The sequence below is a fragment of the Artemia franciscana genome, chromosome 2 (genome assembly GCF_032884065.1).
Source record: "Artemia franciscana chromosome 2, ASM3288406v1, whole genome shotgun sequence".
In the NCBI taxonomy this organism is placed as follows: Eukaryota; Metazoa; Arthropoda; class Branchiopoda; order Anostraca; family Artemiidae; genus Artemia; species Artemia franciscana.
This window is the reverse complement of record NC_088864.1, coordinates 6825334-6849591: the sequence shown is the minus strand read 5'-3', so window position 1 is coordinate 6849591 and position 24258 is coordinate 6825334. Positions and strand designations below refer to the sequence as shown.

Genomic DNA, 24258 nt, shown 5'->3' with positions numbered 1-24258 from the left:
CACACCCAAGAGCAAACATCCTATTTCCCGATGATAAATCCTGTATGTTAAAAATAGACATGGATTAGATACTTTACAATCCTTGCTCCAGGGACTGTTAGGGTATTGCACATCCGAAGGCATAGCTATTAGGCCTTGTTACTATTTTCAGTAAAACGGCCTTTTAAGATTTCTGTAATTGATAAGAGGGGAGCCTAAAGAGTCAAGAGGGTGTGGGGGGAGGCTGGTTGCCCTCTTTCAATTTTTCTATATCCTTTATAACAGGCCTTTTAAAGTTTGTTAATCATATTTTAAGCAATACCATTGCTTGGGTGTTATTGTTGTGGCCTTTTTGGATTTTGACTACCCGCCTACATATAGTGCGTTTTGGTTTTGTTAACGTCACCTAAAAATTTTACCTTAATACCTCAAGCCTTTTTGGAGACTCAGGATTAAACATGCCTCCTTTCCCAATAACCAACCATGAATATAATTAATGGTCAACTTATATAGCGCAAAACACTTCCTCAATGACTGTGGGAGGTCTGTCATCCCCAGGGGCATAGTTGTTTGACTTTTAACTATTTTGAAGAAGTTAACCTCTTAAACATGGTCTGAAAAATTCAACATAATACACTCAGCTGCTCTTGAGATATAATATAAGCACTGTTTGATCTATTGTAATTCAGTATAACATGTCCAGCAACATTTCCCGTTTAATACCCTTAGCCTTTCCAAATACATACAGAATCAAACATCTCCCCTTTTTCTGATGAGAAATTTAGCATATAAAAAAGGGCAAGTTGCAACTTATATTCCTTACCCAGGGGGCTCCGATGGTCATTGCATACCCAGAAACATAGTTACTAAATCTTTGACTGTTTTTGAAAAAATAGCTTTCTCCAATTTTTATCAGTGATGAGGGACGGGACGACTTAAAAAGGGCCAAAGGGGACTGATTGTCTTGCGATTGGTCTTCCAACTTCCCCTGAAAGTTTCCACTTAATACCCTCAGCCGTCCCTTAGATCTGCCCTTTTGACAACCAATATTTACAGTGGGCTTTATTGTGTTCGATGTCCACCTCAGAAGCTATGGGGGATATGTGAACCCCCTTTAAACAATTTTTTGACCTTTTTGAACATGATAGCTATTTCAAAATTTCGAACAAATACTTTTGAAGGGAGGAGAACTGAAAAGGACATGGGAAGGGAACTAGCAGCCCTCCAGCCACTTTTCTACATCCCTCTTAACATGTACTGAAAGTTTCAACTTAGTGCACTCAGCTGCTATTGAACTATCACAGATCCTCCTTTTTGATAAACTGGGTGAACTTTTGGTTCAGTTTATAAATACCTCTCAACATCCTCCAAAGTTTAATCTCAATACCTTTAGCCTTTTTAGATGCACCCAGAATTAAAAATTTCCCCTTTTCCTAATGATAAGTTATGGCTGTACACAATGGAAAATTCCATGATTTACAATCGTTGTTCCAGGGCTTTAGAGTATATGGCATTCCCGGAGGCATAGCTTTTAGAACTTTTGACTAGTTTGAACGAAATGAAAATTCCAAAATTTTGATCAACTTTGACCAAAGGGGCACTTAGAAAGAGGAAGAAGGGAGGGGGTTGCCTTCCAATTTCTCTTCAGTATCTCCCCAACATACTTTCTAAATTTCCACTTAATAATCTGGACCTTTCAACTATTTGAATACGACGGCCTTTTAAAATTTTATTGAATACCTTTGGAAAAAAAAGGAAAGTGGAAGTGGGGGTAGTCACCCTCCAACACTTTTTACCTTTAAGAATGGCTCTGAAACTTTCAATTTTCTGTGGTAGCTTTTTTCATACAAAGTGCCTTGGTGAAAAAATAGGAACAATACATTTTGCCCACACCACTCTTTACTTAGGCAGCACTATATCAGAGTATGAGAAATTACTTATTACTGGTAGGCAGACAGAGTTAGAATGATTAGTCATAGTCTGTTACTACGATATATATTCAAAACAATTAATATTACACTTTTGAGTTTTTAACACGTCGCATTAGATGGAGGCCAGATTTCCCTAATTAGTATTATACCGCAAGAATAAATATAGTAAAAAATCACTTCCCCAAAATCAGAGAAAGGAATTTGTAACTGAAAATGAAATACCATTTTCCACAAAGGGGTGTTTCAACGTTGCATTTTATATAAAAAAGACAAATGAAAAACATCGCTAATAATATTTAATTGCTTCCCACTCGAAAAACTTAGAATGTCATGTACATAAAGTAGAAACATATTATGTTCATGAAACTAAAATCTTTATTTCACGTACATCACAATAAAAGAAGTTTCCTCGAGTTTAATGTTGTCTGTGTACATGAACATTATGAACAGTTGAAAGAACTAAATTTTTTTCCCAGTATGAATTCTTTGATGTTTAGACAAAGCGTAAATAGAGCTAAAGTTTGTACTATTTCAAGGTCTAGAATATCGAATACCAAATGTCAAAATAAAATACTTTCTATACACTATGAATTGTTTCACATTAGCAAAATCAAAAGGTAATTCTCCGGTGTAATTTCTTACCGACACAGAAAAATAATGAAAGCGTCGAAATCGTTTCAAATTTAAGCACTCAAAAAGTTCGTTTTTTGCATCATAAATTCTTTGGCGTTTCAATAATTGGAGCTGGAAATAAAGCTTTTACTAGGTAAAACTCAACCACCAGTGGTCCTCCCTATTCGTATAGTATGTAATTATGTTTGTATTTGTTGATTGTAATCTCTCTTTTCGTTGATTTTTTTTCTCTTTCTTTCTCACTAGGGCTACAAACCCTCTTTTGTTTTGTTGAAGGGTTAGAAATAAATTGAATTGAAAATTAAAATGTTGTAAAGTTTTCTCTTTTGTGTGACTCCCTTCGTAATAGATTAGAGTCTGATTAGTAACGAATTTTTTTTGCGATTACTAAACTCGTAGGGTTTCTCAGTGTTTACATTTTCTTCTTTTTTTTTACATTTTGGACAATGAGAGAACTTTTAAAGTTTAAGAGGCACATCTAATATCATATCTCTACTACCATCCCATGTGCGAAAAACCAAAGGATAAACTAAGCTAAAATCACGAACGGAAATGGGTAGAAGCAACAGATTAGCACTTTCGAACCCGTGGAAAAATACCACTTTTTTATATTGGCTGTGGGGCCGGGTAACTGCTGCATACATTTAACATTTATAGATTTTAGTCCATCTTCAATTTGAAAGTGCCGCCTGCCTGCTAGAACGAAGCTTTCCACTCATAAGCCGAAATATGGTTTGATGGGACGAAAGCTTGACTGCATAACTTCAGATAGTTCTCTCTGACGTAGGCTATAAAACTCCCACACACTATTGGCTCTGGCTCAAGGACAAGCAAAAACCATCCTTTTTGGCCCAAGGCATGAGTTCTACGAAGCTTTCCAAAATGTAAAGTCATATTCATCAATCCGGCCTAAGGTCCACACTTTCCGTAAAAACTGCAGAGGTTAGACCCTCACCACTTTCTAGGAATAAGCTGAAATCGGGGTGCAAGGAAAAAAAAAAAACACGACAAAATCAAAGTGTTGCTCTCGCAATACAACTGAAAATAATAATGTTGAAAAGTTTTCTCTTTTGTGCGAGTCTCTTCGTAATGGAGTAGAGTTTGATTAGTCAAAATTTTTTTTGCAATTACCAAACTCGAAGGGTTTCTCAGTGTTGAGTTCTTTGGTGTATAGTCAAATAGGAGCTGGAAGTGAGCCTTTTCTTACATATTGGACACTCGAATGATTTTTCTCCAGTATGGGTTTTTTCGTGTCTAGATAAATAATAAATGGAAGGGAAATTTTTTTCACACACTTGGCACTGGAATGGTTTTTCCCCAGTGTGTGTTCTTAGATGAGTAGATAAATGGGAACTAGACATAAAGCGTTTTCCACACACTTGACATTCGAATGGTCTTTCCCCAGTATGCGTTCTTTGATGTTTAGATAAATGGGAACTAGACACAAAGTGTTTTTCACATACTCGACATTTGAATGGTTTTTCCCCAGTATGATTTCTTTGGTGTATGTTTAAACTGGAAGAAGAAGCAAAGAACTTGTTACATACAAGGCACTGGAATGGTTTTTCCCCAGTATGACTTTTTTGGTGTCTAGATAAAACATGCTTGAGAGAAAAGCTTTTTGAACATATTTGGCACTTGAATGGCTTCTTCCCAGTGTGAATTTTAATGTGTACAGATAAAACAGATTTGCGAGCAAAAGTTTTCTTGCACATACCACATTCAAAAGCTTTCCCTTCAGTTCTTTCTTGTGGCAACACTTTCACTAAACAACTTGGCTCTTCTCCAAGAATCTTGTTTTCTGTCACATCATCTTTGGTAATTTCACAGAAATCAGTCGCGACTTCAAAGTCACTGCCAAAATCCGTTTCTTGCTTAAGATGCACAATGGTAGAACCAGACAAAAAAGGTATGGTGATATCTAGAGAGAAAAAACCAAAAAAACAAAGTGAAATAACAAGGATTAAGGGCGACAGGTAGTTGAACTCAAATATTAACTTAACAATAAGCAAGATAAGAAATACAAAGGGATGCAAAATACACTCAGTAAGATCAAGTCATTTTTTAATGCAAACGACATGAACATTCTGGGCCAAATAAAACACCAGATTTAATTTAAATTTGCATATTGTAAATTTGTAGAAACTGTGCCTACAACCCAGAAAAAAATCTAAAATCACACGTTAAAACATCTTGCAACTGTAAATTTGACAAAATTACTGGAAATCGCATTTCTCTTTGTTGAGTTTTTGGAGATTATTGACATTATCAAAATAAAATTTTATGATTATATCAACTGCGCCCTCTCATCTTTTTTTTTAAATTATTGCCCCTTTCTACAAAATTTACAATAAAACCTAAAATAAAACTTATAAGACAAGCCAAAATTCACGACTTAGACTTATCGTGGTTGCAGTAATAACCACAACCTAGTAAAAAGCAAACCATACCCCACATTAACAACAGTTGAAAAACCTGTTTTAAAAAACCGCTCAAACAGAAAAAATTACCAACTGACGCTGATTCAGAAATGCTGACTATTACTTCGGTTCGGTTAGTTTTTCAAGTAAAGATTTATCGCGACAACAATTTAGCGTGATTTCAAAAAAAAGTCCAAACCCCCTAAACGTCATGTCAAAGTGAAAAGGGGAACATTGGGATCAGTGTGTTCAAAAACCCTGAAACAGGAGAATTATAGTCCTACACCTTAAACAACAAGGAAAACCAATTTGTCTTGCATTGGTAGCACCAAAGTGTCCTCTTTTTTTCTACCAGGGCTAGCGGACTACGAGAGAATCATAGTGATATATTTAATGGCTGAATTAAAAGCTACTCTTCATATCTACGTTTATATGACTGCCTGTCCATGGATTATCCTTTATGGCTGATTGTGTATGGCTATGCTGTTTGACCTCTGTGATTGTATGGATGAGTAGGGTTAAGGCCTCATTCAAGTGCTGATCTATATTAATCACTAATGTAGGAAAACAGTCTTCCTTTTCTCCTTCTGTCTTCCTCTTTTCTTTTTTTAATGTGTTTGTGCTGTTGCATTGGTGATTTCTCTTTCCATTACAAACACACACACACATATATATATATATATATATATATATATATATATATATATATATATATATATATATATATATATATATATATATATATATATATATACACTATGAAAAAAGAAATCACCAATGCAACAGCACAAACACGTAAAAAAAAAGACAGAAAAGAGACAGAAGGAGAAAAGGAAGACTGTTTTCCTATATTAGTAATTAAAATAGATCAGTACTTGAATGATGCCTTAACCCTACTCATCTATCCAATTACATAGGTCAAACAGCATCTGCAATTGCCAAAGGGCTTTAAAAATGGTATTTCAGTACCATTCCTCAAGTGGTTGGGCTAACAGGCTACCAGAACATCCAAGAGAGGTGTTCAATAGTTCATATAAAACGTATTGCTCGTATCTATGTGCTTTTATAAATTCCATCCTGTACAAGTGCCAAATGGCACTTCTGGTACCATTTCTCTAGAGACGGGGCTAGGACCAAAACATCGTAGATAAATTTTTAATACCTTATATAAAAGCTACTGCTCAGATCTATTTGTTATGGCACTTGGTATTAACCAAGTGACATATAGCAATCGCCAATTCTGTCGGTCTGTCAGTCTGCCGGTCCCGGTTTTGCTACTTTAGGCACTTCCAGGTAAGCTAGGACGATGCAATTGGGCAAGCGTATTAGGGACCGGACCAGATTAAATTAGAAATAGTCGTTTTCCCGATTTGACCATCTGGGGGGGGGGGGAGTGTGGGGCCGGTTAATTCGCAAAAAATAGAAAAAATGAAGTATTTTTAACTTATGAGCAGGTAATTTGATCTTAATGAAATTTGATGTTTGGAATGATATTGTGTCTAAGAGCTCTTATTTTAAATCTCGACCGGATCTGATGACATTAGGGAGAGTTGGAGGGGGGAAACCTAAAGTCCCGGTTTTGCTACTTTAGGCACTTCAAGGTAAGCTAGGACGATGAAATTTGGCAAGCGTATCAGGGACCGGACCAAATTAAATTAGAAATAGTCGTTTTTCCGATTTGACAATCTGGGGTGGGGGGGGGGTGGGGGGCCGGTTAATTCGGAAAAATAGAAAAAATGAAGTATTTTTAACTTAATGAGCGGGTAATTGGATCTTAATGAAATTTGATGTGTGGAATGATATTGTGTCTCAGAGCTCCTATTTTAAATTCCGACCGGATCTGATGACATTGGAGGGAGTCGGAGGGGTGGAAACCTAAAATCTTGGAAAACACTTAGAGTGGAGGGATCGGGATGAAACTTGATGGGAAAAATAAGCGCAAGTCCCAGATACATGACTGCCATAATCGGAACTGATTCACTCTCTTTGGGGTAGTTGGGGGGGGGTAATTCTTAAAAATTAGAAAAAATGAGGTATTTTCAACTTACGAACGGGTGATCGGATCTCAATGAAATTTGATGTTTAGAAGGATATCGTGTTTTAGAGCTCTTATTTTAAATCCCGACCGAATCTGGTGACGGGGGCGGGGAGTTGGGAGGGGGAACCTAAAACTTGGAAAACACTTAGAGTGGAGGGATCGGGATGAAACTTGGTGGGAAAAATAAGCACAAGTCCTAGATACATAATTGACATAGCCAGAACGGATCTTCTCTGTTTTGGGGAGTTGGGGGGGGGGGGGCTAGGGTTAATTCTGAAAAAATAGAAAAAATGAGGTATTTGTAACTTACGAAGGAGTGATCGGATCTCAATGAAATTGGGAAGGATATCGTGTCTCAGAGCTCTTATTTTAAATCCCGACTGGATCCGGTGAAATTGGGGGGAATCGAGGGGGGGCTAAAATCTTGGAAAACGCTTAGAGTGGAAGGATCGGGATGAAACTTGGTGGGAAAAATAAGCACAAGTCCTATATACGTGATTGACATAACCGCAACGGATCCGTTCTCTTTGGGGAGTCGGGGAGGGTTAATTCTGAAAGATTAGAAAAATGAGGTATTTTTAACTTACGAGTTAAGAAGGAAACATGTTTGGGAAGGAGGCATGATAAGAATACAATATGCATAACAATTGTAGCAAACAGATTTTGCATGGAACTCCCTATATTTTACCCCCCCCCCCCCCTTAATGTGTAAATATACAGTCGAAATTATATATTTCCCCTCTATTCTCCCAATGCGTCTCTCTTGTTTCATACCTTGTACTTATTAATTGAATTAACTGTTTAAAAGAAGAACCGGAAAACAAGTGATGGGTGGCAGAATGCATTGGTTTTATATAATTTGGACTATATATTTGCTTTTTAGGGGAAGGTGGGCTGGCGATAAAGTATAGGGGGGATCCATGCAAAAGGTGTTAGCTACAGCTATTGTGCGTATTATGAAATGTTTTCTTAACATGTTTCCTTCTCTAAGCTTATACCCCTATGCTGTAACTCTTGCTGACAAAATTGAAATTCCCTAAGAAGCAAAGTCCTGCGGATGTAACTGTTCCAGTCATCTATGCAGTCAGCACAGTAAAGGGAAAATATTTTTACACTGTGACAGTCATCAATGATGATTTTACATTCATGAACTTAGCTATTGACTTTTAATTAGTTCCCATGTCCTTTGGGCACAGACAACGCGGACCCCAGTTATTGCTCACCTGTTTCAAAGGCCGCCTTTTCAAATGCACAATTTAAATACGTATTTAAAACGTTTTCCATGAATTTGATGAGCAGGTCATTCAAAGAATCTATGTCAAAAGATAAGGATAAAATTGTAACTGAAATGTATGAAAAAATTCCTACCTATAAAGAACGGTATCGATAATTCAAAAGGGCAAGGTAATCATTTTTGATATTATTCTAAAGTCGGGTGTTGAATATTTCGATAGCCTTGCAGACTCAAAGGACTGCAGGTACATACACAGGCTCTTGGTTCGTTTTTTAGGGGGGGGGTGGGGGGTGATTAACTTAAAAAACAACGAAAATTGGTTCTATTAGTCTGTGGCCTTTTGAAAGAAAATTACTGGTACTTATGTATTATACCTAACACACTCAAGAAGTGTAGTTACGTTTTAATTAAATGTCTAAGATACGTGACTGACATAACCGGACCGGATCTGCTCTCTTTGGTGGAGTTGGGGGGGGGGGGTAATTTTGAAAATTGAGGTATTTGTAACTTATGAAAGGGTGACCAGATCTTTATGAAATTTGATATTTAGAAGAATTTTGTGCTTTAAAGCTGAAATTTTAAATTCCGACTAGATCCTGTGACACTGGGGGGAGTTGGTGGAGGAAACCGGAATTCTTGGAAAACGTGAAAATTGGGGGATTTTTATCTTACGAATAGGTGATCGAATCTTAATGAAATTTGATATTTAGAAGGAATTCATGTCTCAGAGCTCTTATTTCAAATCCCGACCAGATCTTTTGACATCGGGGGGAGTTGGAGGGGGAAATCTTGGAAAACACTTGGAGTAGAGGAATCGGGATGAAGCTTGGTGGATAGAATAAGGAAACATCCTTGATACGTGATTGACGGAACCGTACTGGATTTGCTCTCTTTGGGGGAGTTGGGGGGAGGGGTTCAGTGATTTGGCGAGTTTAGTGCTTCTGGACGTGCTAGGACGATGAAAATTGGTAGGCGTGCCAGGGAGCTGCACAAATTGACTTTGCAGTCGTTTTCAAGTTTTCAGTCGTTTGCAAGTCGTTTTCCCAGATTTGACCATCTAGTGGGCTAAAGGGAGAGGAAAAATTAGAAAAAATTAGGTATTTATAACTTACGATTGGGTGATCGGATCTTAATGAATTTTGATATTTAGAAGAACCTCGTGACTCAGAGCTCTTATTTTAAATCCCGACTGGCAATAAGCGTCTTATTTTCCTTTTAAATCAATCTATTGATTCTAGAATTTTGTTAGAGCTCATACCATAAGATCTCTTGGCTCTTAGCTCTTCTTGCCTCGTCACAAGTGCCATATGAGCTCTTAGCTCTTGTTTTTTTTATGAATTACACCATCTGCAAGTGCCAATTGGCACTAAAATGGAACTTTTGGTCCCATTTCTCAAGTGGAAAAGCTTGGAAGTACAAAACAAATACCATTGCAGTATTTATAGTCCAAAGCCCTACACTGGGGGTTTGCAATCACCTCTCACGAATGCTTCGCCACACTTCCTCCTTACCAAGTTTCAAAAATCGTCTGCTCACCAGCAGGCTACTGCAACATTAGCAGGACTATCAGGCTCTCACACCATCATAGAGAGATGTTTAATAGCTCATTTAAAGCTATCGTTCATTTCTGCGTACTTATTATAAATTCTACCATCTATAAGTCCCATAAAGCAACAAACATGGGACTGTCACTTCTATCCATACCTTTTTGTTACTTTGGTACGAGTCTAACATTTTTTTGGTGGGGGGGAACTGGGTAGCACCCCTTATATAACATAATAATTTATGTTCTTTTAAGTTTTGATGTTGCTCCTTACTTTCAGTTGAAAAAAATTGTCTTTCTACTTAATTTCTGATCGTTCTTTTAATTAATGATAGAAAAGATCTAGCTCCACCTCCAATGAAAAACCCCCTCCACAAGGAAATGTCCTTTAGACAATTCAATCCTGGTAAAAATTTTCCCCAGAAGATTATCCTCGATATCTTCAGGCCTAAAATTGCGTCGGTAAAGAGAAAGCAAGTTCCCAATTGAAAGGGAACAAACCAAGACATTAGTCTATGGAGGTTACGCTAAAGAACAAAGCATTATCTGACTCCCTCTGTATATTTCGGAGAAGTATATTCGGAGGAGGAGTCCTTTTCGTTTGTCATACCCGCTATTCTTCTTTTAAAGTTTTTGAATCAATAGGTGAACATCAAAATTTTGTCTGTCTATAATTAACATATGGATTACCGAATCACTTCATATGGAAGGGATGATCGTATAAACTTTAGAAGGGACAGATTCTAATGAAATTTGAGAGTTCTAGGACACCTTATAAAATTCAAAAGCGATTGAAGGGTAATCAGAAGCCCTCTCACACCCTTTTTCCTCAAAGACACCCAAAGTAAATTATTAGATAGATTTTTTATTCAAAATTGTTGAAAAATCAAATAAGCAAACACCCAGGGTTGACAGGGCCCTAAACAGCCCCTCCCACACCCAGAAAACACTGCAGGTTATGAGTATTACCCATTTTTAATACACAAAGTTTTATATTTGAAAAGGAGGAATGTTCCGTTCAGGGATAAAAAAAAATAAGGTGAAACTTTAAGGAATTGTTAAGAGAAATGTCTAGTTCAATCAAAATACGGTATATGCATGATGTTTGTCAAAAATCATATCAAAAATATCTAAGGTAAGGCTGTGGGCATTAAGTTGAATCTATAAGGGTATATTAAAATCAGGCGGTACTGTTTTGACTTGTTAGTACTAACAGTAGTTCCTATTCTCAATTTTTTTCTCTTTATTTTAAAAATTATTTTATTAGAACTATATTTATTTTAAAGGTTATTTTTTACTTAATGAATCATTTTTTTTCTAATTTCTCGTAAATTTAAGAAGTTAAAACTAAACAGATTTTATTTTTTGGACATTCTACTGAATTAACCGACGTCCAATAACTACCAAGCAGGGTTGCAAAAAAGTATAAAAGTGCACACAAAGTAGCACACTTGTAGCAGTTTAGCACTATTTCATTATGTTTAGCACTATAGCAAATTCGGTCGTCTCACTCGCCTCTATATTGAATTCGGCCCTCTTACTTTTATTTTCAAGGAATGGTGATGAAGATATAACTTACATCCAACTGCACCCTCTACTTTATTTTAATAAAAATAAAATTTTAAACTACCGTTAGATAATTTATTTAAAATTTTGAGCCCCTAAAATTTCTGCGTCCGGGCAAGTATATATCTTCAAGGGTATGTATATTATATTTATATTGGCTTTACCCAAATACTCATGCCGTTTAATCAAACACTTGAAAGCTATAGGCCGTTCAACTGCACGCCGAGGGGACTTGTTAGTCATGTGTCAATCCTAATTACGGTAGTCCGCCTGAGACTCTAAGCGGGCAAGCCTATAAGACTTAGGTCACTTATTTGCCAGTGGGTCCAAACAAATTTCAGTCCCTGGTTTTGCATACCAGTGGACATTTTCCGTTATGGGTCAAAACAAAAATCTCGAGTATCCTTGAGTTCTATCACCATCTACCTTAAATTCTGCCCTAGGATAGATAAATGATAGACTATCTATCAACAAGTGAATTTGACATAATTTGTAAACAATCTTCAAAAAGGTTTATGCAAGCTTTGCCTCTTACTCAGACTATTCGTATAGGTTTTTTTTCTGCAATTTGCCATGGCTTGATAGGAACAAAACTTCCTTCTAAATACCTTAACAAAGTTTTTTATTCCAATCAAATGGCCCTTGTTTTTCAGGATTCGTTCTTAAATATAGAAGACAAATCTAACTTCAGTTTAAAAAGCTAGGGATCGGGGAGGGAGGCCTTCACACACGAAATAATTTCTGTTCTATTGAAGTTTTTTGTTGCTCTAGACCAGCGGTTCTTAATTTGATTTAGACGGTGTATCCCTTTTTACCCACAAAATATTTTAGGTACCCCTACAGAGTCACCATTACTAAGTAGACCACAACTAAAATATAAAATTACCAGTCCTAGTAGTTTTATTTATTTAATTTTTTGTTGGCCAGCCACGTACCCCTAAAAACTTTTTACATACCCCCAAGGTTACGCGTACCACAGTTTGAGAGCCACTGCCCTCAAAAGCAACGGCAGAAAATTTTCCAGGAGGGGGGGCAGACGCCAAAATAGCAGTGGTGGTGGGTAACAGGGAAAATATTTCAGGATATTTTTTCATGGGAAGAAGTTTATTTTTAAATACTTTTAGAAAAAACTCATAAAAAGAGTAATTAAATTGCACGCAAAGTGAAACAAAATACAGTAAATTTTAAACAAGTATTCCTTGCAAAGCGATCAATTAATTTTAATCAATGATATATTTAATTATTACGCATTTAATCTTAAAAGAAAATCAACTGGAAACCAAAGTTACAGAAATACACATAGCTTTGGTAGATTATAGCAGATGTAGACTTGTCTTTATGCAATTTCCTACGCCTTAGAATAGTTTACAGACGGAGTAGAGATAATCAAAAATATTCTTGCCTGCATAGATACCACGTTTTGATTTAATAACAGCCATTTGATATGTGCCTCTTTCATAGCAGGGCCATTCTCCCCCTCAAACTTAAATCCCTTATATATTTAGACATAAAAAAATATAGAATAGCAAAAGAAAAAGAAAATTTAAACTTAACTATTCAGCTGTCATTTAACCTCTTTCTTTTTATTGTTCTATTTAACGAAACAAAATAAAATAGTTCAAAAAATTTTCGTCACAAGAGAATCTTGTCATATAGTTTGTGATAAAGACAAGAGCTATGAGCCCATATGGCACTTGTGATGAGGCAAGAAGAGCTAAGAGCCAAGAGCTCATATGGTATAAGCTCTATCAAAATTCTAAGAATCAATAGATTGATTTAAAAGGAAAATCAGAGGCTTAATGCCGGTCAGGATTTAAAATAAGAGATCTGAGTCAAGATGTCCTTTTAAATATCAAAATTAATTAAGATCTGATAACCCACTCGTAAGTTATAAACATCTCATTTTTTTTCTAATTGTTCCTCTCCCTTTAGCCCCCCCCCCGAGATGGGAAAACGACTTTATCAAGTCAATTTGTGCAGGTCCCTGACACGCCTACCAATTTTCATTGTCCTACCACGTCCAGAAGCACCAAACTCGCTAAGTCGCTGAATGCCCCGAAAATCCCCCGAAGAGAGCGAATCCAGTACGGTTACGTCAATCACGTATCAAGGACATTTACTTATTCTATCCACCAAGCTTCATCCTGATTCCTCCAGTCCAAGTGTTTTCCAAGATTTCCCCCTTCAACTCCCCCCAATGTCAAAAGTTCGGGTCGGGATTTGAAATAAGAGCTCTGAGACATGAATTCCTTCAAAATATCAAATTTCATTAAAATCCGATAACCTATTCGGAAGATAAAAGTACCCCAATTTTCACGTTTTCCAAGAATTCTGGTTTCCCCCTCCAACTCCCCCCAAAGTCACAAAATCTGGTCGAAATTTAAAATTAGAGCTTTAAAGCACAAGATCCTTCTAAATATCCAATTTAAGTAAGATCTGGTCACCCTGTCGTAAGTCACAAATACATCATTTTTCCAAATTACTCCCCCCCCCCGAACTCCACCAAAAATAGTAGATCCGGTCCGGTTATGTCAGTCACGTATCTTAGACATGTTTTTATTCTTCCCACCCAGTTTCATCCTGATCTCCCCGCTTTAAGTATTTTCTAAGATTTCCGGTCCCCCCCCCCCCAATGACGCTGGATCCGGTTAAGATTTAAAACAAACGATCCGAGTTACGAGGTCCTTCTAAATATGAAGTTTCATGAAGATTCGATCACTTCTTCGTAAGTTAAAAATACGTCATTTTTTCTAATTCTTCGGAATTAACCCCCCCCCCCCCGATAAAGCGGATCCGTTCCAATTATATAAATCACGTATCTAAGACTTCTGCTTATTTAACGACCAAGTTTCATCCCGATCCCTCCAATCTAAGCGTTTTCCATGATTTTAGCTCCTCCCCCCAAGCTCCCCCAATGTCACCAGATCCGGTCGAGATTTAAAATAAGAGCTTTGAGACACGATATCCTTCTAAATATCAAATTTCAAAGAGATCCGATCACCCGTTCGTAAGTTAAAAATACCCCATTTTCCTAATTTTTCAGAATTAACCCCCCCCCCCCCAACTACCCCAAAGAGATCCGTTCCAGTTATGTCAATCATATATCTAGGACTTGTGCCTATTTTTCTCACCAAGTTTCATCCCGATCCCTCCATTCTAAGTGTTTTCCAAGATTTTAGGTTTACCCCTCCAAACTCCCCCCCAGTGTCACCAGATCCGATCAGGATTTCAAATAACAGCTCCAAGACACGATATCCTTCTAAACATCAAGTTTCATTAAGATCTGATCAACTGTTTGTAATTTAAAAATACTTCATTTTTTCTATGTTTTTCCGAATTAACGGGCCCCCCACTCCCCCCCCAGATGGTCAAATCAGGAAAACGACTATTCCTAATTTAATCTTGTCCGGTTTCTGACACGCCTGCCAAATTTCATCGTTCTAGCTTTCCTAGAAGCGCCTAAAGTAGCAAAACCAGGACCGACAGACAGACAGAGCGACAAAATTTGCGATTGCTATGTATCACTTGGTTAATATCAAGTGCCATAAACAAAACTGGAAATAAAACGTAACTCGGGCTAATATTCACCATAACTAAAAATAGACTTCTCATAACAATTGCTACACCGGCATTTCCTATATGCACCTGGAAGATTACAGGGGGTGAACTTTTCAAAGGAAATTTTACACTGGTTGAATTTGCTAGATTTCCTATATGCAATTTCTTTATATGTCTTGCTTTCCCTCTACCGATTCAATTTTACGCGTGGAGATGTTAAAGGCGATTGTTCAGGGTAAATTTTCACCAGGATTGAATTGTCCAGAGGATATCTCTGTGAGGAGGGGGATTTTTCCGTGGAGGTGGAACGACCCTGAAACACGAGGGTCGTTTAATTACAACAATAAGTAACTTTTTGTCAAGTGCTGAAAAACTATAGCTTGGAAAGGGAAGTATTGAGGAGGAGATAACCCCCCTCATATACGTAATAATTCTTTTGTTTTAAGTTTTAATGTTGCTCCTAACCATCAGTTGAAAAATATGTTTTTTTATTTATTGAAGCTTAGAGACAAACATTTTCCAAATGCAATGAAAAAAAAGTATTTCAATCAAAGTAAAATTCTATAAAAACGAAAAAATTAAGTAATTACATAAAATACACAAAACAATAGCATACTTACAAAAACTAAGATATAAACTCTCAACATTCAGTTTTGTTGAGCAACACCAGGACGGATATTTTTTAACAATATCGACAGTTTTGAACTTGGTTATCAAACACTAAAATATTTAATGCCCTTACAATTGGTGTTTGTAAAAAGTAACAAATTATCAAAGTAGTTTGACCAAAGTACAACATTAAAACTAAGAATAAGAAAAGAAATTAAAATTTTTTAATTCAATACTTAGAATTTAATTTTGAATACAAAAAAATATCATTCCTTAAAAAAATAAATAATATTACAACACATAAAACATTTCCGTTCAGGGGGAAAATACAGAAAATCCCACCACTCCGTAGAGGGAAAACATTTCTGATTATAGTGGCTTCAAATATCAGCTCATGGACAGTCTTGCAATGCAAGCAAAAGTTGAAGGCATATTTTTACCGAAATTGCCCCTTATTAAGATGTTTTCCTTGTGTTTTTTTAATAATATGAACTTTCTTGTGTACAAGTAACTGTAATAATTACTAATAAACAAATACATATATAGGATCACCATAAAAAACTGATTCTTAAATTTAATGTTATTAATAGTAAGGCTCGTATACTTACTTCGTATACTAGGCTCGTAGACAAGGTTTGTTATTTACATTACTATGATGAATTTGATTGCTTTTTTTATTACTCCAATCAAATTATATAGAAAAAATGTTTGTGGAAAACTGGAAAGCACTTAGCCACAAATTAGAACTTATATTTTCCTTATCAAGGTCAAAATCTATTGGCAGGCAGCCAACAATGAGGCAACGCACATTTGTCCGTGGTTTTTCCATATTTAGCTCTCTTTCCTTTGGTTTTCTTATAATTACTTAATAGTTCCAAATTTCCAGGGGGCAAGCCCCCCTAGCAGCACCCATGACTGCCCTAGACCACTCCTGGGAATACTGCTGCTGCGCCCTTTTGATAACCTGCGTGTACAGAGTGTGTTTTTATCTAGTTAGACCTAAGTATTCCCAGTAAGTTTCAACTTCCTATCCTTAGCCTTAACAGTTACAACTAGTAGTAGTCGTTGCAATAATAGTAATAACAGCAGAAGCAGTACCAGTAGTAGTAGCTGCAGTGTGCACAAAGTACTCCCTCTAACTTTTCCTTAACATCCTTAACCTCAGTAGAAGTGGCAGTCTTATCAGTCGTAATAGTAGTAATAGTGGCACAATGCACACAGTACCTTTTTGTTATTTCAGCACGCCCCCTAAAAATAGCTCTTGGTCAATTGATCACCCTCATCAGTCCCTTAAAATTCCAGCTTAATGCCCTCAGTCATTCTTGAGTTTTCCCCTTTTGACGACCAGTATGCCCATAACATATTTTGATTTAGTTTAGCTTTTCCCTCAACATTCTCTGACCTTTAGGATATTGGGGATGTCAACCCCCTCCCTCTACAAGACCTCAGAGGCAAAGGCTGTAAGTTATGCGATTTGCCCGTTGTTTTTGTATAGTATTTACTTTTGTGAAAGAACGTTTCTCCAAATACCATATACTATATATAACCAACGGACAAGTTGTATACCTTACAGGTATACCTGAGGGCTGTGGGGCTTGACATCTCCAACATCTCCAGATACTTAGTTTGTGTACCTTTCAACTATACTGAACAAAATGACTATAAGTCCCCTAAGAGATTCATCTTAATGCCCCTAGCCTCAAAGTTACAGAAATCTCAGTAGCAGTGGTAGTTGTATACACAAAGTCCCTTTTGGTTAGTTCAAAATCCGCCACAGCATATCCTGAAAGTTCCAATTTAACAATACAAGCAGTTCTTGAGTTATTGTCATTAAACCCTTTAAACAGTCTACATGCTCATGGTACGTTTTGAATTAGTTCAACATTTACTAAAACACTCTTTGGAAGCTTCATCTTATTACCTTTAGCTTCAGTTGTTGCAAGAGTTGTAGTAGTAGCAGTATACACATAAGACCTTTGGGTTTTTTATTCAAGATCCCCCAGAAAACATGCTGAAAATTTCAACTTAATACCATAAACTGTTCCTGAGGCATTGCTGATGCGTCCTCTTAACAGCCGGCATGCGCAGACATTTTTTTTTTAGGTAAATCCATGGAGGTATCCATGGTATCCATTAGGTATCCATGGAGGCATTCCCCAATTTTTCGCCTTAATACCTTTAGCTTTAGTAGCAGTAATACCACAAGTAATAGCAGCAGTAGTATTAGAAGTAGTAATAGTAATAGCACAACTAGTAGGATGCAAATATTGCCTTTCGGTTAGTCCAACCTCCCCATTCCAAGCTCAGTATGTTTCAACTTCTCATACCAGGTCGTTCTTAAGATATTGCTCATATACTCTTCTGACAACCTGCGTGCTGAGGGCGTGTTGTGATTCACTTCAACTTCACCCTCAATATTCCTAGAAAATTTCACCTTCATACACTTAGCCATGGTTGTAATAGTAGTCATAGTAGTAGTAGCAGGAGTAGTAGTGATAGTAGTTGTAGACACTAGTGTTAATATTAAAAATAATAGCACTAGCACTATCCGCAACAGAAGTAATAACACGGTGCCTTTTAGTTAGTTGAACATACCATTCATCAAGCCCTGGAAGTTTCAACTTAACACAGTTAGCCATTGCTATGCCCTGTTAATAACCTATATATTCATGGTGCGTTTTTAGTTTAGTTGAACTCTCCCCTAAATACTTGCTGAAAATCACATTTTAATACTCTTGGCGCTAGTAGTAGTTGCAAAATAAGTAGTAATTGTAGGAATACTAGTAGTAGTAGTAGCATTAGCAGTAGTGTGCCCATGTTGCCTTTTGGTCAATTTATCTTCCCCTTTAAGCATTCCCTGAAAGTTTGAAGTTAATACTTTAATCAAGTGGTTCTCAAACTTATTTAGATACTATACCCCTTTTTACCCACAAAATATTTTAGGTACCCCTACCCAGTTGCCAGTACTAAGTAAACTATATCTAAAATATAAATAAAACTGTCAGTTTTACAGTTAAAAGTTTGTTTGATTTTTTGGTTTGGCGACCGTGCACCCCCTAAAAATTGCCACGTGCCACAGTTTGGGAACCACTGCTCTAGACATTCAATTGAAAAATCAGTTGTTTTTTTGCTTTATCTAATCTAATGTCTGATCGCAAGTCATGACAGGAAATTCACTTCTCCCTCCGTAGAAATTTCCCCTGTAAAATTTCTTCAGCGGAAAATTACTTCCTCGTGAAATTGTCCAAGGACAGTTCCTTCTTTCCAGGACAATATCCACTAAAAAATATTCCTTACTTTCATAAAAACAATTTTATTTAATATCTGACCGATTATAACGGAAATTCTCCCTCCGTTTCAGATTTTCCCCGGGAAAATTCTTTCCAAATGAGAAATTGAGCAGCCAAAGAGAAAGTAAGAAAAAAAAATTCGGCATTTTTGTGGTATTGCGGCAATACTCAAGTATACGCTGTGTAAAACTCAAGAACAAACCGGTTTTATCTGTCTGTATTAAGAGACAATTAGCTGACGCTCAGTCGAAAACAAGTGGTGGGTGAAAGATTACGTAGGAATTATATAATTTGGGCTATATATTTGCACATTAGAGGGGGCCGGGGTAAAGTATTTGGACAGCGTGAAGTTATAAAACAATTCATCTTTTGTAATATGCAGAATAATTGTAGTTAATATATTTTTCATGCAGACCTGCTACAATTTACCCCCATCACTCCTAATATGCAAATATATAGCCCAAACTTGTTTCTTAAGTATCACATTTTCATCATGTTTTGGTATTTTTCATTAGAAAAATATTTTTCATTAGATGGAAAATCCCCCCAGAAATTCCTATACTGTGGAAAAACTCTCCTAAAAATAATACCCACGTAAACGTACGGTAACAAATACTATGTAATCTTTTTGTCACTTAAAAAGGGCACTAGAACTTATAATTTTGACTCACATTATTCCTCCAATTATTCTTATCTTCTAAAACCATTGGTTCGATACAATCACCGTTGTGGAAAATCAACAAAAAAAGAGAACAAATAAAGATGTATCCATGGTGCTTCTTCTGGCAAAAAAAAATCACAATTCCACATTGAGTAAAAAGGGCTAATTTTCTCAGGCTCGTAGCTTTTGATGAGTAATATCAAGCTTAACGAATTTTATATATTTGTAATTAGCATAAAAAGCGTATTCGGTTGATGTATTAAATTCTGTTAATACTGGGTTTTTAGTTCTTGTTTGTTGTTGGGCTAAGTCACTCTTTACCAGGTATGGAAAGAATCAAAAGCTGTGGATAGCAGAATTTGACAGAATTCCAAAAGTTGCCGACACAACAGCAGCACAACTTATGTCTTGACAGCTAATCTTTGATCAAAAAGTATTTTCATATGTGAAAAGGATTCAAAATTCTTAGACAAAGTTTGTTACCACAAACTGTATATGTAATGGGGTAGCCATTGATACTTGGCTACCCCACTTTTTCCGGCTCTTTACTTACAGTTTGTTCCCACAAACTATTTGATAAAAATAACTTCATATGTGAAGAATGACAACTTACAACTGTAGCCCCAGAAGCTATGGGGGGTTATTTCATTCCGGGGCATAGTTATCGGACCTTTAAAATTTTTCGAAAAAAATAACAACATAGAAATTTTGATCAGATATCTTCAGGAAAAGAAGATCTAGGCGCAGACAGGTTACCCTTCGATCGCTTTTGACTTTGAACAAGGAAACTAAAACTTTCAATTCCCAATCGATTGAGCCTTCAAAGTTTATATGACCATCCCTTCCACATGAAGTGGTTATGGAAAAAGTCAATAGACATACAATGAAGCCTCGTAGCTCTTTATTTTATATCTCCACAATAGGTGTATGCTTAGTTTTCAAAATATCAACAAAAAATGAAAATTAATCGGTAGACAATAATCAAGATGACTGAAAAAATCTAAAGAAAATAAATTACGAATATTTAATGTATCGTGATATTAACTCCAGGAATTGCCAAACAAGATTCAAGATTTTATATCACTATAGATACAGTAATTTGGAAGTCAACTAATCTCCTCACTATTTATAGAGGCCCGCCCCGCTCAATGTCAGTATAGCTTTAGAAAAAATGTTCAAAGTAGACAAAAGGTCAAGCAATTATGCCTCAAGAGATACTTCAGCCCTAACAACCTCCGTTTAAAAGGTATGACGAACTCAATCAAAAGCCACTATGTATATTCAGGTTATCTTAAAAGAGCATCGGCAATATGTTAGGAAAGATAAGAATATTAACCTAAAACTTTCAGTGCCACCACTACTAAACAAACTATAGCTGTAACTTCTTACGTGACTGCAGCAACTTACAACGGTGACTACTTACAACTGCGAACCAGGTTACTTAAGACAGTAACTACTTGACAACTAAGACCACTTGCGACTAATCACGACTGCGACCTCCCGACAGGACCGTAAATACTTTTATTTACAACTAAATTCAGAAAAAACGGGTCAGACATAGAATAAAACAAAAACACACTGTGTGGATGTTGGATGTCACAAAAATGGATGCTGGCATCAGCAATATGTCATGGCCGGCTTAAGGAAATAAGTTGAAATCTCGAGGCATCTTCAAAAGGATATTTGAAAGTAATCAGAGGGCAGTCAATCCTCCCCTACTTGCCTAGATACCACTCTCCTACACTGATCAAAAACAAACTTTTGTTCAAAATAGTCAAAAGGTCTACATTATACCTCCACTAATGCCAAGCCATCTACAGCCCCAGGGTAAGTGTTACAAATAATAAAAAATTTCCTGTTGTTTACATACACGATTTACTATTGACAAAAGAAGAATGCTTGATCCTGGTGACTCCGTACAAGACAAGACATGTTAAGGTGAAACTTCAGGGAATGTCTAGGGGGATGCTGAACTACACTGAAAGACATTATACGTATCAAGACGAACAAAAGACGGAATCTACAATACCAAAACGAAATAAGGGTACTAACTTTAAACTTTCAGGGCCACTAATTGTGCTTCTACCACAGCTGCAACTACGACTACTCTCAAGCCCTACTACTTTGTGCATACTGGTGCACCATGTAGATGGGCAAGGTGTAAAATCAGTGAAGGGGCAAAGGACACACCTTATCCATTTTATAAGCTCCCTCACCTATTCCACACTGATCAAAATTCTAAAGCAGCCACTTCTAATAAATATACCTCTTAGGAACCCATCCCCCTAGAAGCTCCGGAGGGAGGGGTTTCAAATTATACAATCTGCCTATTGTTTACATACAGGAACAGGATTTATCATTCGGCAATGGAGAGGGGGGGGCGTTTAATCCTGGGTATGTCAGAAAAGATAAAAGATATTAATGTGGAACTTCACAGAAGGTTGAGCGGAATATTAGACTAAACCAATAGACACTATATACATCTAGTATATCAAAAGCATGATATCTGTAATATCTTAGGAGTGATTAAGGGTACTAACTTGAGACTCTTTAACTACTATTGCTGCTACTACTATGACTGAAATTGCGACTACTAGTAATTGCGACTGCAACAATTTGCAAACTTCGACTAGAATTAGCTCTACTTTTAAGCGTGACTTAGAGTACAACCTCTTGCATTCGCAACTAAAACTACTTGTGATTTTGACTATTTCTGACAGTGAATATTAACAACTGCTACTACTTGTGACTACGACTGCTTACGATTGCGACCGTGACTACTTGCAGCTATGACAACTTATGATTGCGGCCACTTGCACCTGGGACAACTTATGACTGCGATTACAAGTACAGAAAATATGAGCTTGCAACTGTGACTACTTGAAATTTGTCCCCTGTAACTGTGCATGCGTCAACTCGTGACTACAGCTTCTACTACTTATGACTTTTTCTGCAACTAACATTGCTGCTATTTCTACTAAGAATCCCACTGCAAATACTACTGTAACCTATACAATTAAAACTAAAACTGTTGAACTAAATCAGAAGAGCTTAGCCAATCCTGTTTGTCAAAGGCGTATAGTGAATCAAGGTTATCAGCAATATCTGACAAATGAATAGGTTCATTACATTGAAAAGTTCAGGGAATGTTAAAGAGGGTGTTATATTAGATCAAAAGCCATTAAGTGAATATAAGCATTTAAAATAACGCATCTGGGCATATCCATATTGATCTCAGGGACGGCTTCGAGCATTAAATTTAAAATTTCATGGAACGCTGAGGGGGATGTTAAACATAACGAAGACACTATATAAATCCCGGTAGTCAAAACGGTATGTCTTACATATTTCAAAAGCAATTGGGGAAGGATATCAAGTTAGAACATTTAGATAATGTTGGGGGGATACTGAACTTAAAGAGAGTATGAATATCACTTGTGGGAACAATCCCCTGTGGGAACAATCTCTTGTGGGAACAATCCATTGTGGGAACAATCCATTGTGGGAACAATCCCTTGTGGACGTAGCTGTAACACCTAAAGAACAGCTAAAACTATGAAGCTGAATATTTTAAGAAATAAGATTAAGATGTTTTGATTCTTAGTTTAAAGACAATAAGACTTGCAAAATAATTTTTATTTTAACCAATCATGAAATTTTGGTATTCAAATATGAACATTTTTTGAAAAAAACTACCTTAGCATTGAAGATTTTTAACGAAAAATAAAATGCAATACTAAGTTAAGACCAGTATAAATAGGGTGCAATATTAATTCAAGCTTATAAGGACTAGAAATACTATCAAAGAATAAATGAAACCCCCCAAAAAACAGAAGTTAAAATAAATGATCAAACAGAAAACAGAAAAGATAACAGATACTAATATAGATGAATAAGTTAACGTTAACGCAAGTAAAATCAAATTGAATGTTCAGGTAAAAGTCAAAACAAACAAGAACTATTAAAAAACGAACGTTTGGTTACTACTCCTTCCTCATTCCCTTACCTTACAATTGTTAAATTTTATTGCGTCGTTTGTGCTTTACTGAAAAAAAAAAATTAATTTGTGTTATATAATCATACCATTTAAAAATTTAAGATATTACAATTAAACAAAATCATGGATTCGAGAATAATCCTGATTTCTTCAACATGACCAGAAGGTTCAAACTTAATGCCCTCAGCAGTGCCTTAGATATTTCTGATACGCCCATTTGCCAAGTCTAAACATAGACTATTTTGATTTTATTAAGCATTCTCTTAATATTTTCTAAAATTTCCCTTAATACCAGAAGGCTTTATAGAGACCTAGGACTTAAGATGCTCCCTTTTACCAATAACTAACCTAATATAAACAACGAAAAAATTGCATAACTTACAACCCTTGCCCTCTGGGCTGTGGGGGGGGGGGGTGATTTCCTGTCCCTTTCCTTGGCTAGCATGTCAATCGAAGCCGTTTGGCATCACAGAGAATTTGCAAAGCTACCAAATTGCTCAAATGGTAATTTCTTTGAGCTAAATTCAGTTTTCTCCACTTTCGTTCTGCCTATGATAAAGGGTACATTTTTTTTACTAATACACGAAAGTCAATCAGTATAAACACAAGTTACATAGTTTATTACCTGGTTTCTTCAAAGCCATTGAAGCAATTTCATAGAAGCCAAATTCGGGGTCTTCAACAGGCTCTGAAAGAGACAAGGTGTGCTTGGGGGTATGACCAGGATTAGAAAGTTGGCTTAAGTCTTTTGTTCCAAAGGTCTCCTTTTCAACTTCGACTTCTGAAAAAAAATAGCAAT

The 24258-nt window shown here is 36.4% G+C and overlaps 1 protein-coding gene across 4 annotated transcripts in view; it reads right to left on the bottom strand.

Annotated features, from left to right (window-relative positions):
• Positions 1–1694: 1694 nt before the first annotated feature.
• LOC136036878 (zinc finger protein 239-like) overlaps positions 1695–24258 on the bottom strand; it is a 61323-nt gene continuing 38759 nt past the window's right edge. For all 4 annotated transcript variants that reach the window (XM_065719248.1, XM_065719231.1, XM_065719239.1 and 1 more), the window contains exons 3-4: positions 24085–24240; positions 1695–4464 (exon numbers count right to left, since the gene is read on the bottom strand). In XM_065719248.1, the coding sequence (XP_065575320.1) occupies positions 3692–4464; positions 24085–24240 (929 nt within the window). In that variant the 3' untranslated portion in view covers positions 1695–3691. The remainder of the gene's footprint in view (positions 4465–24084; positions 24241–24258) is intronic.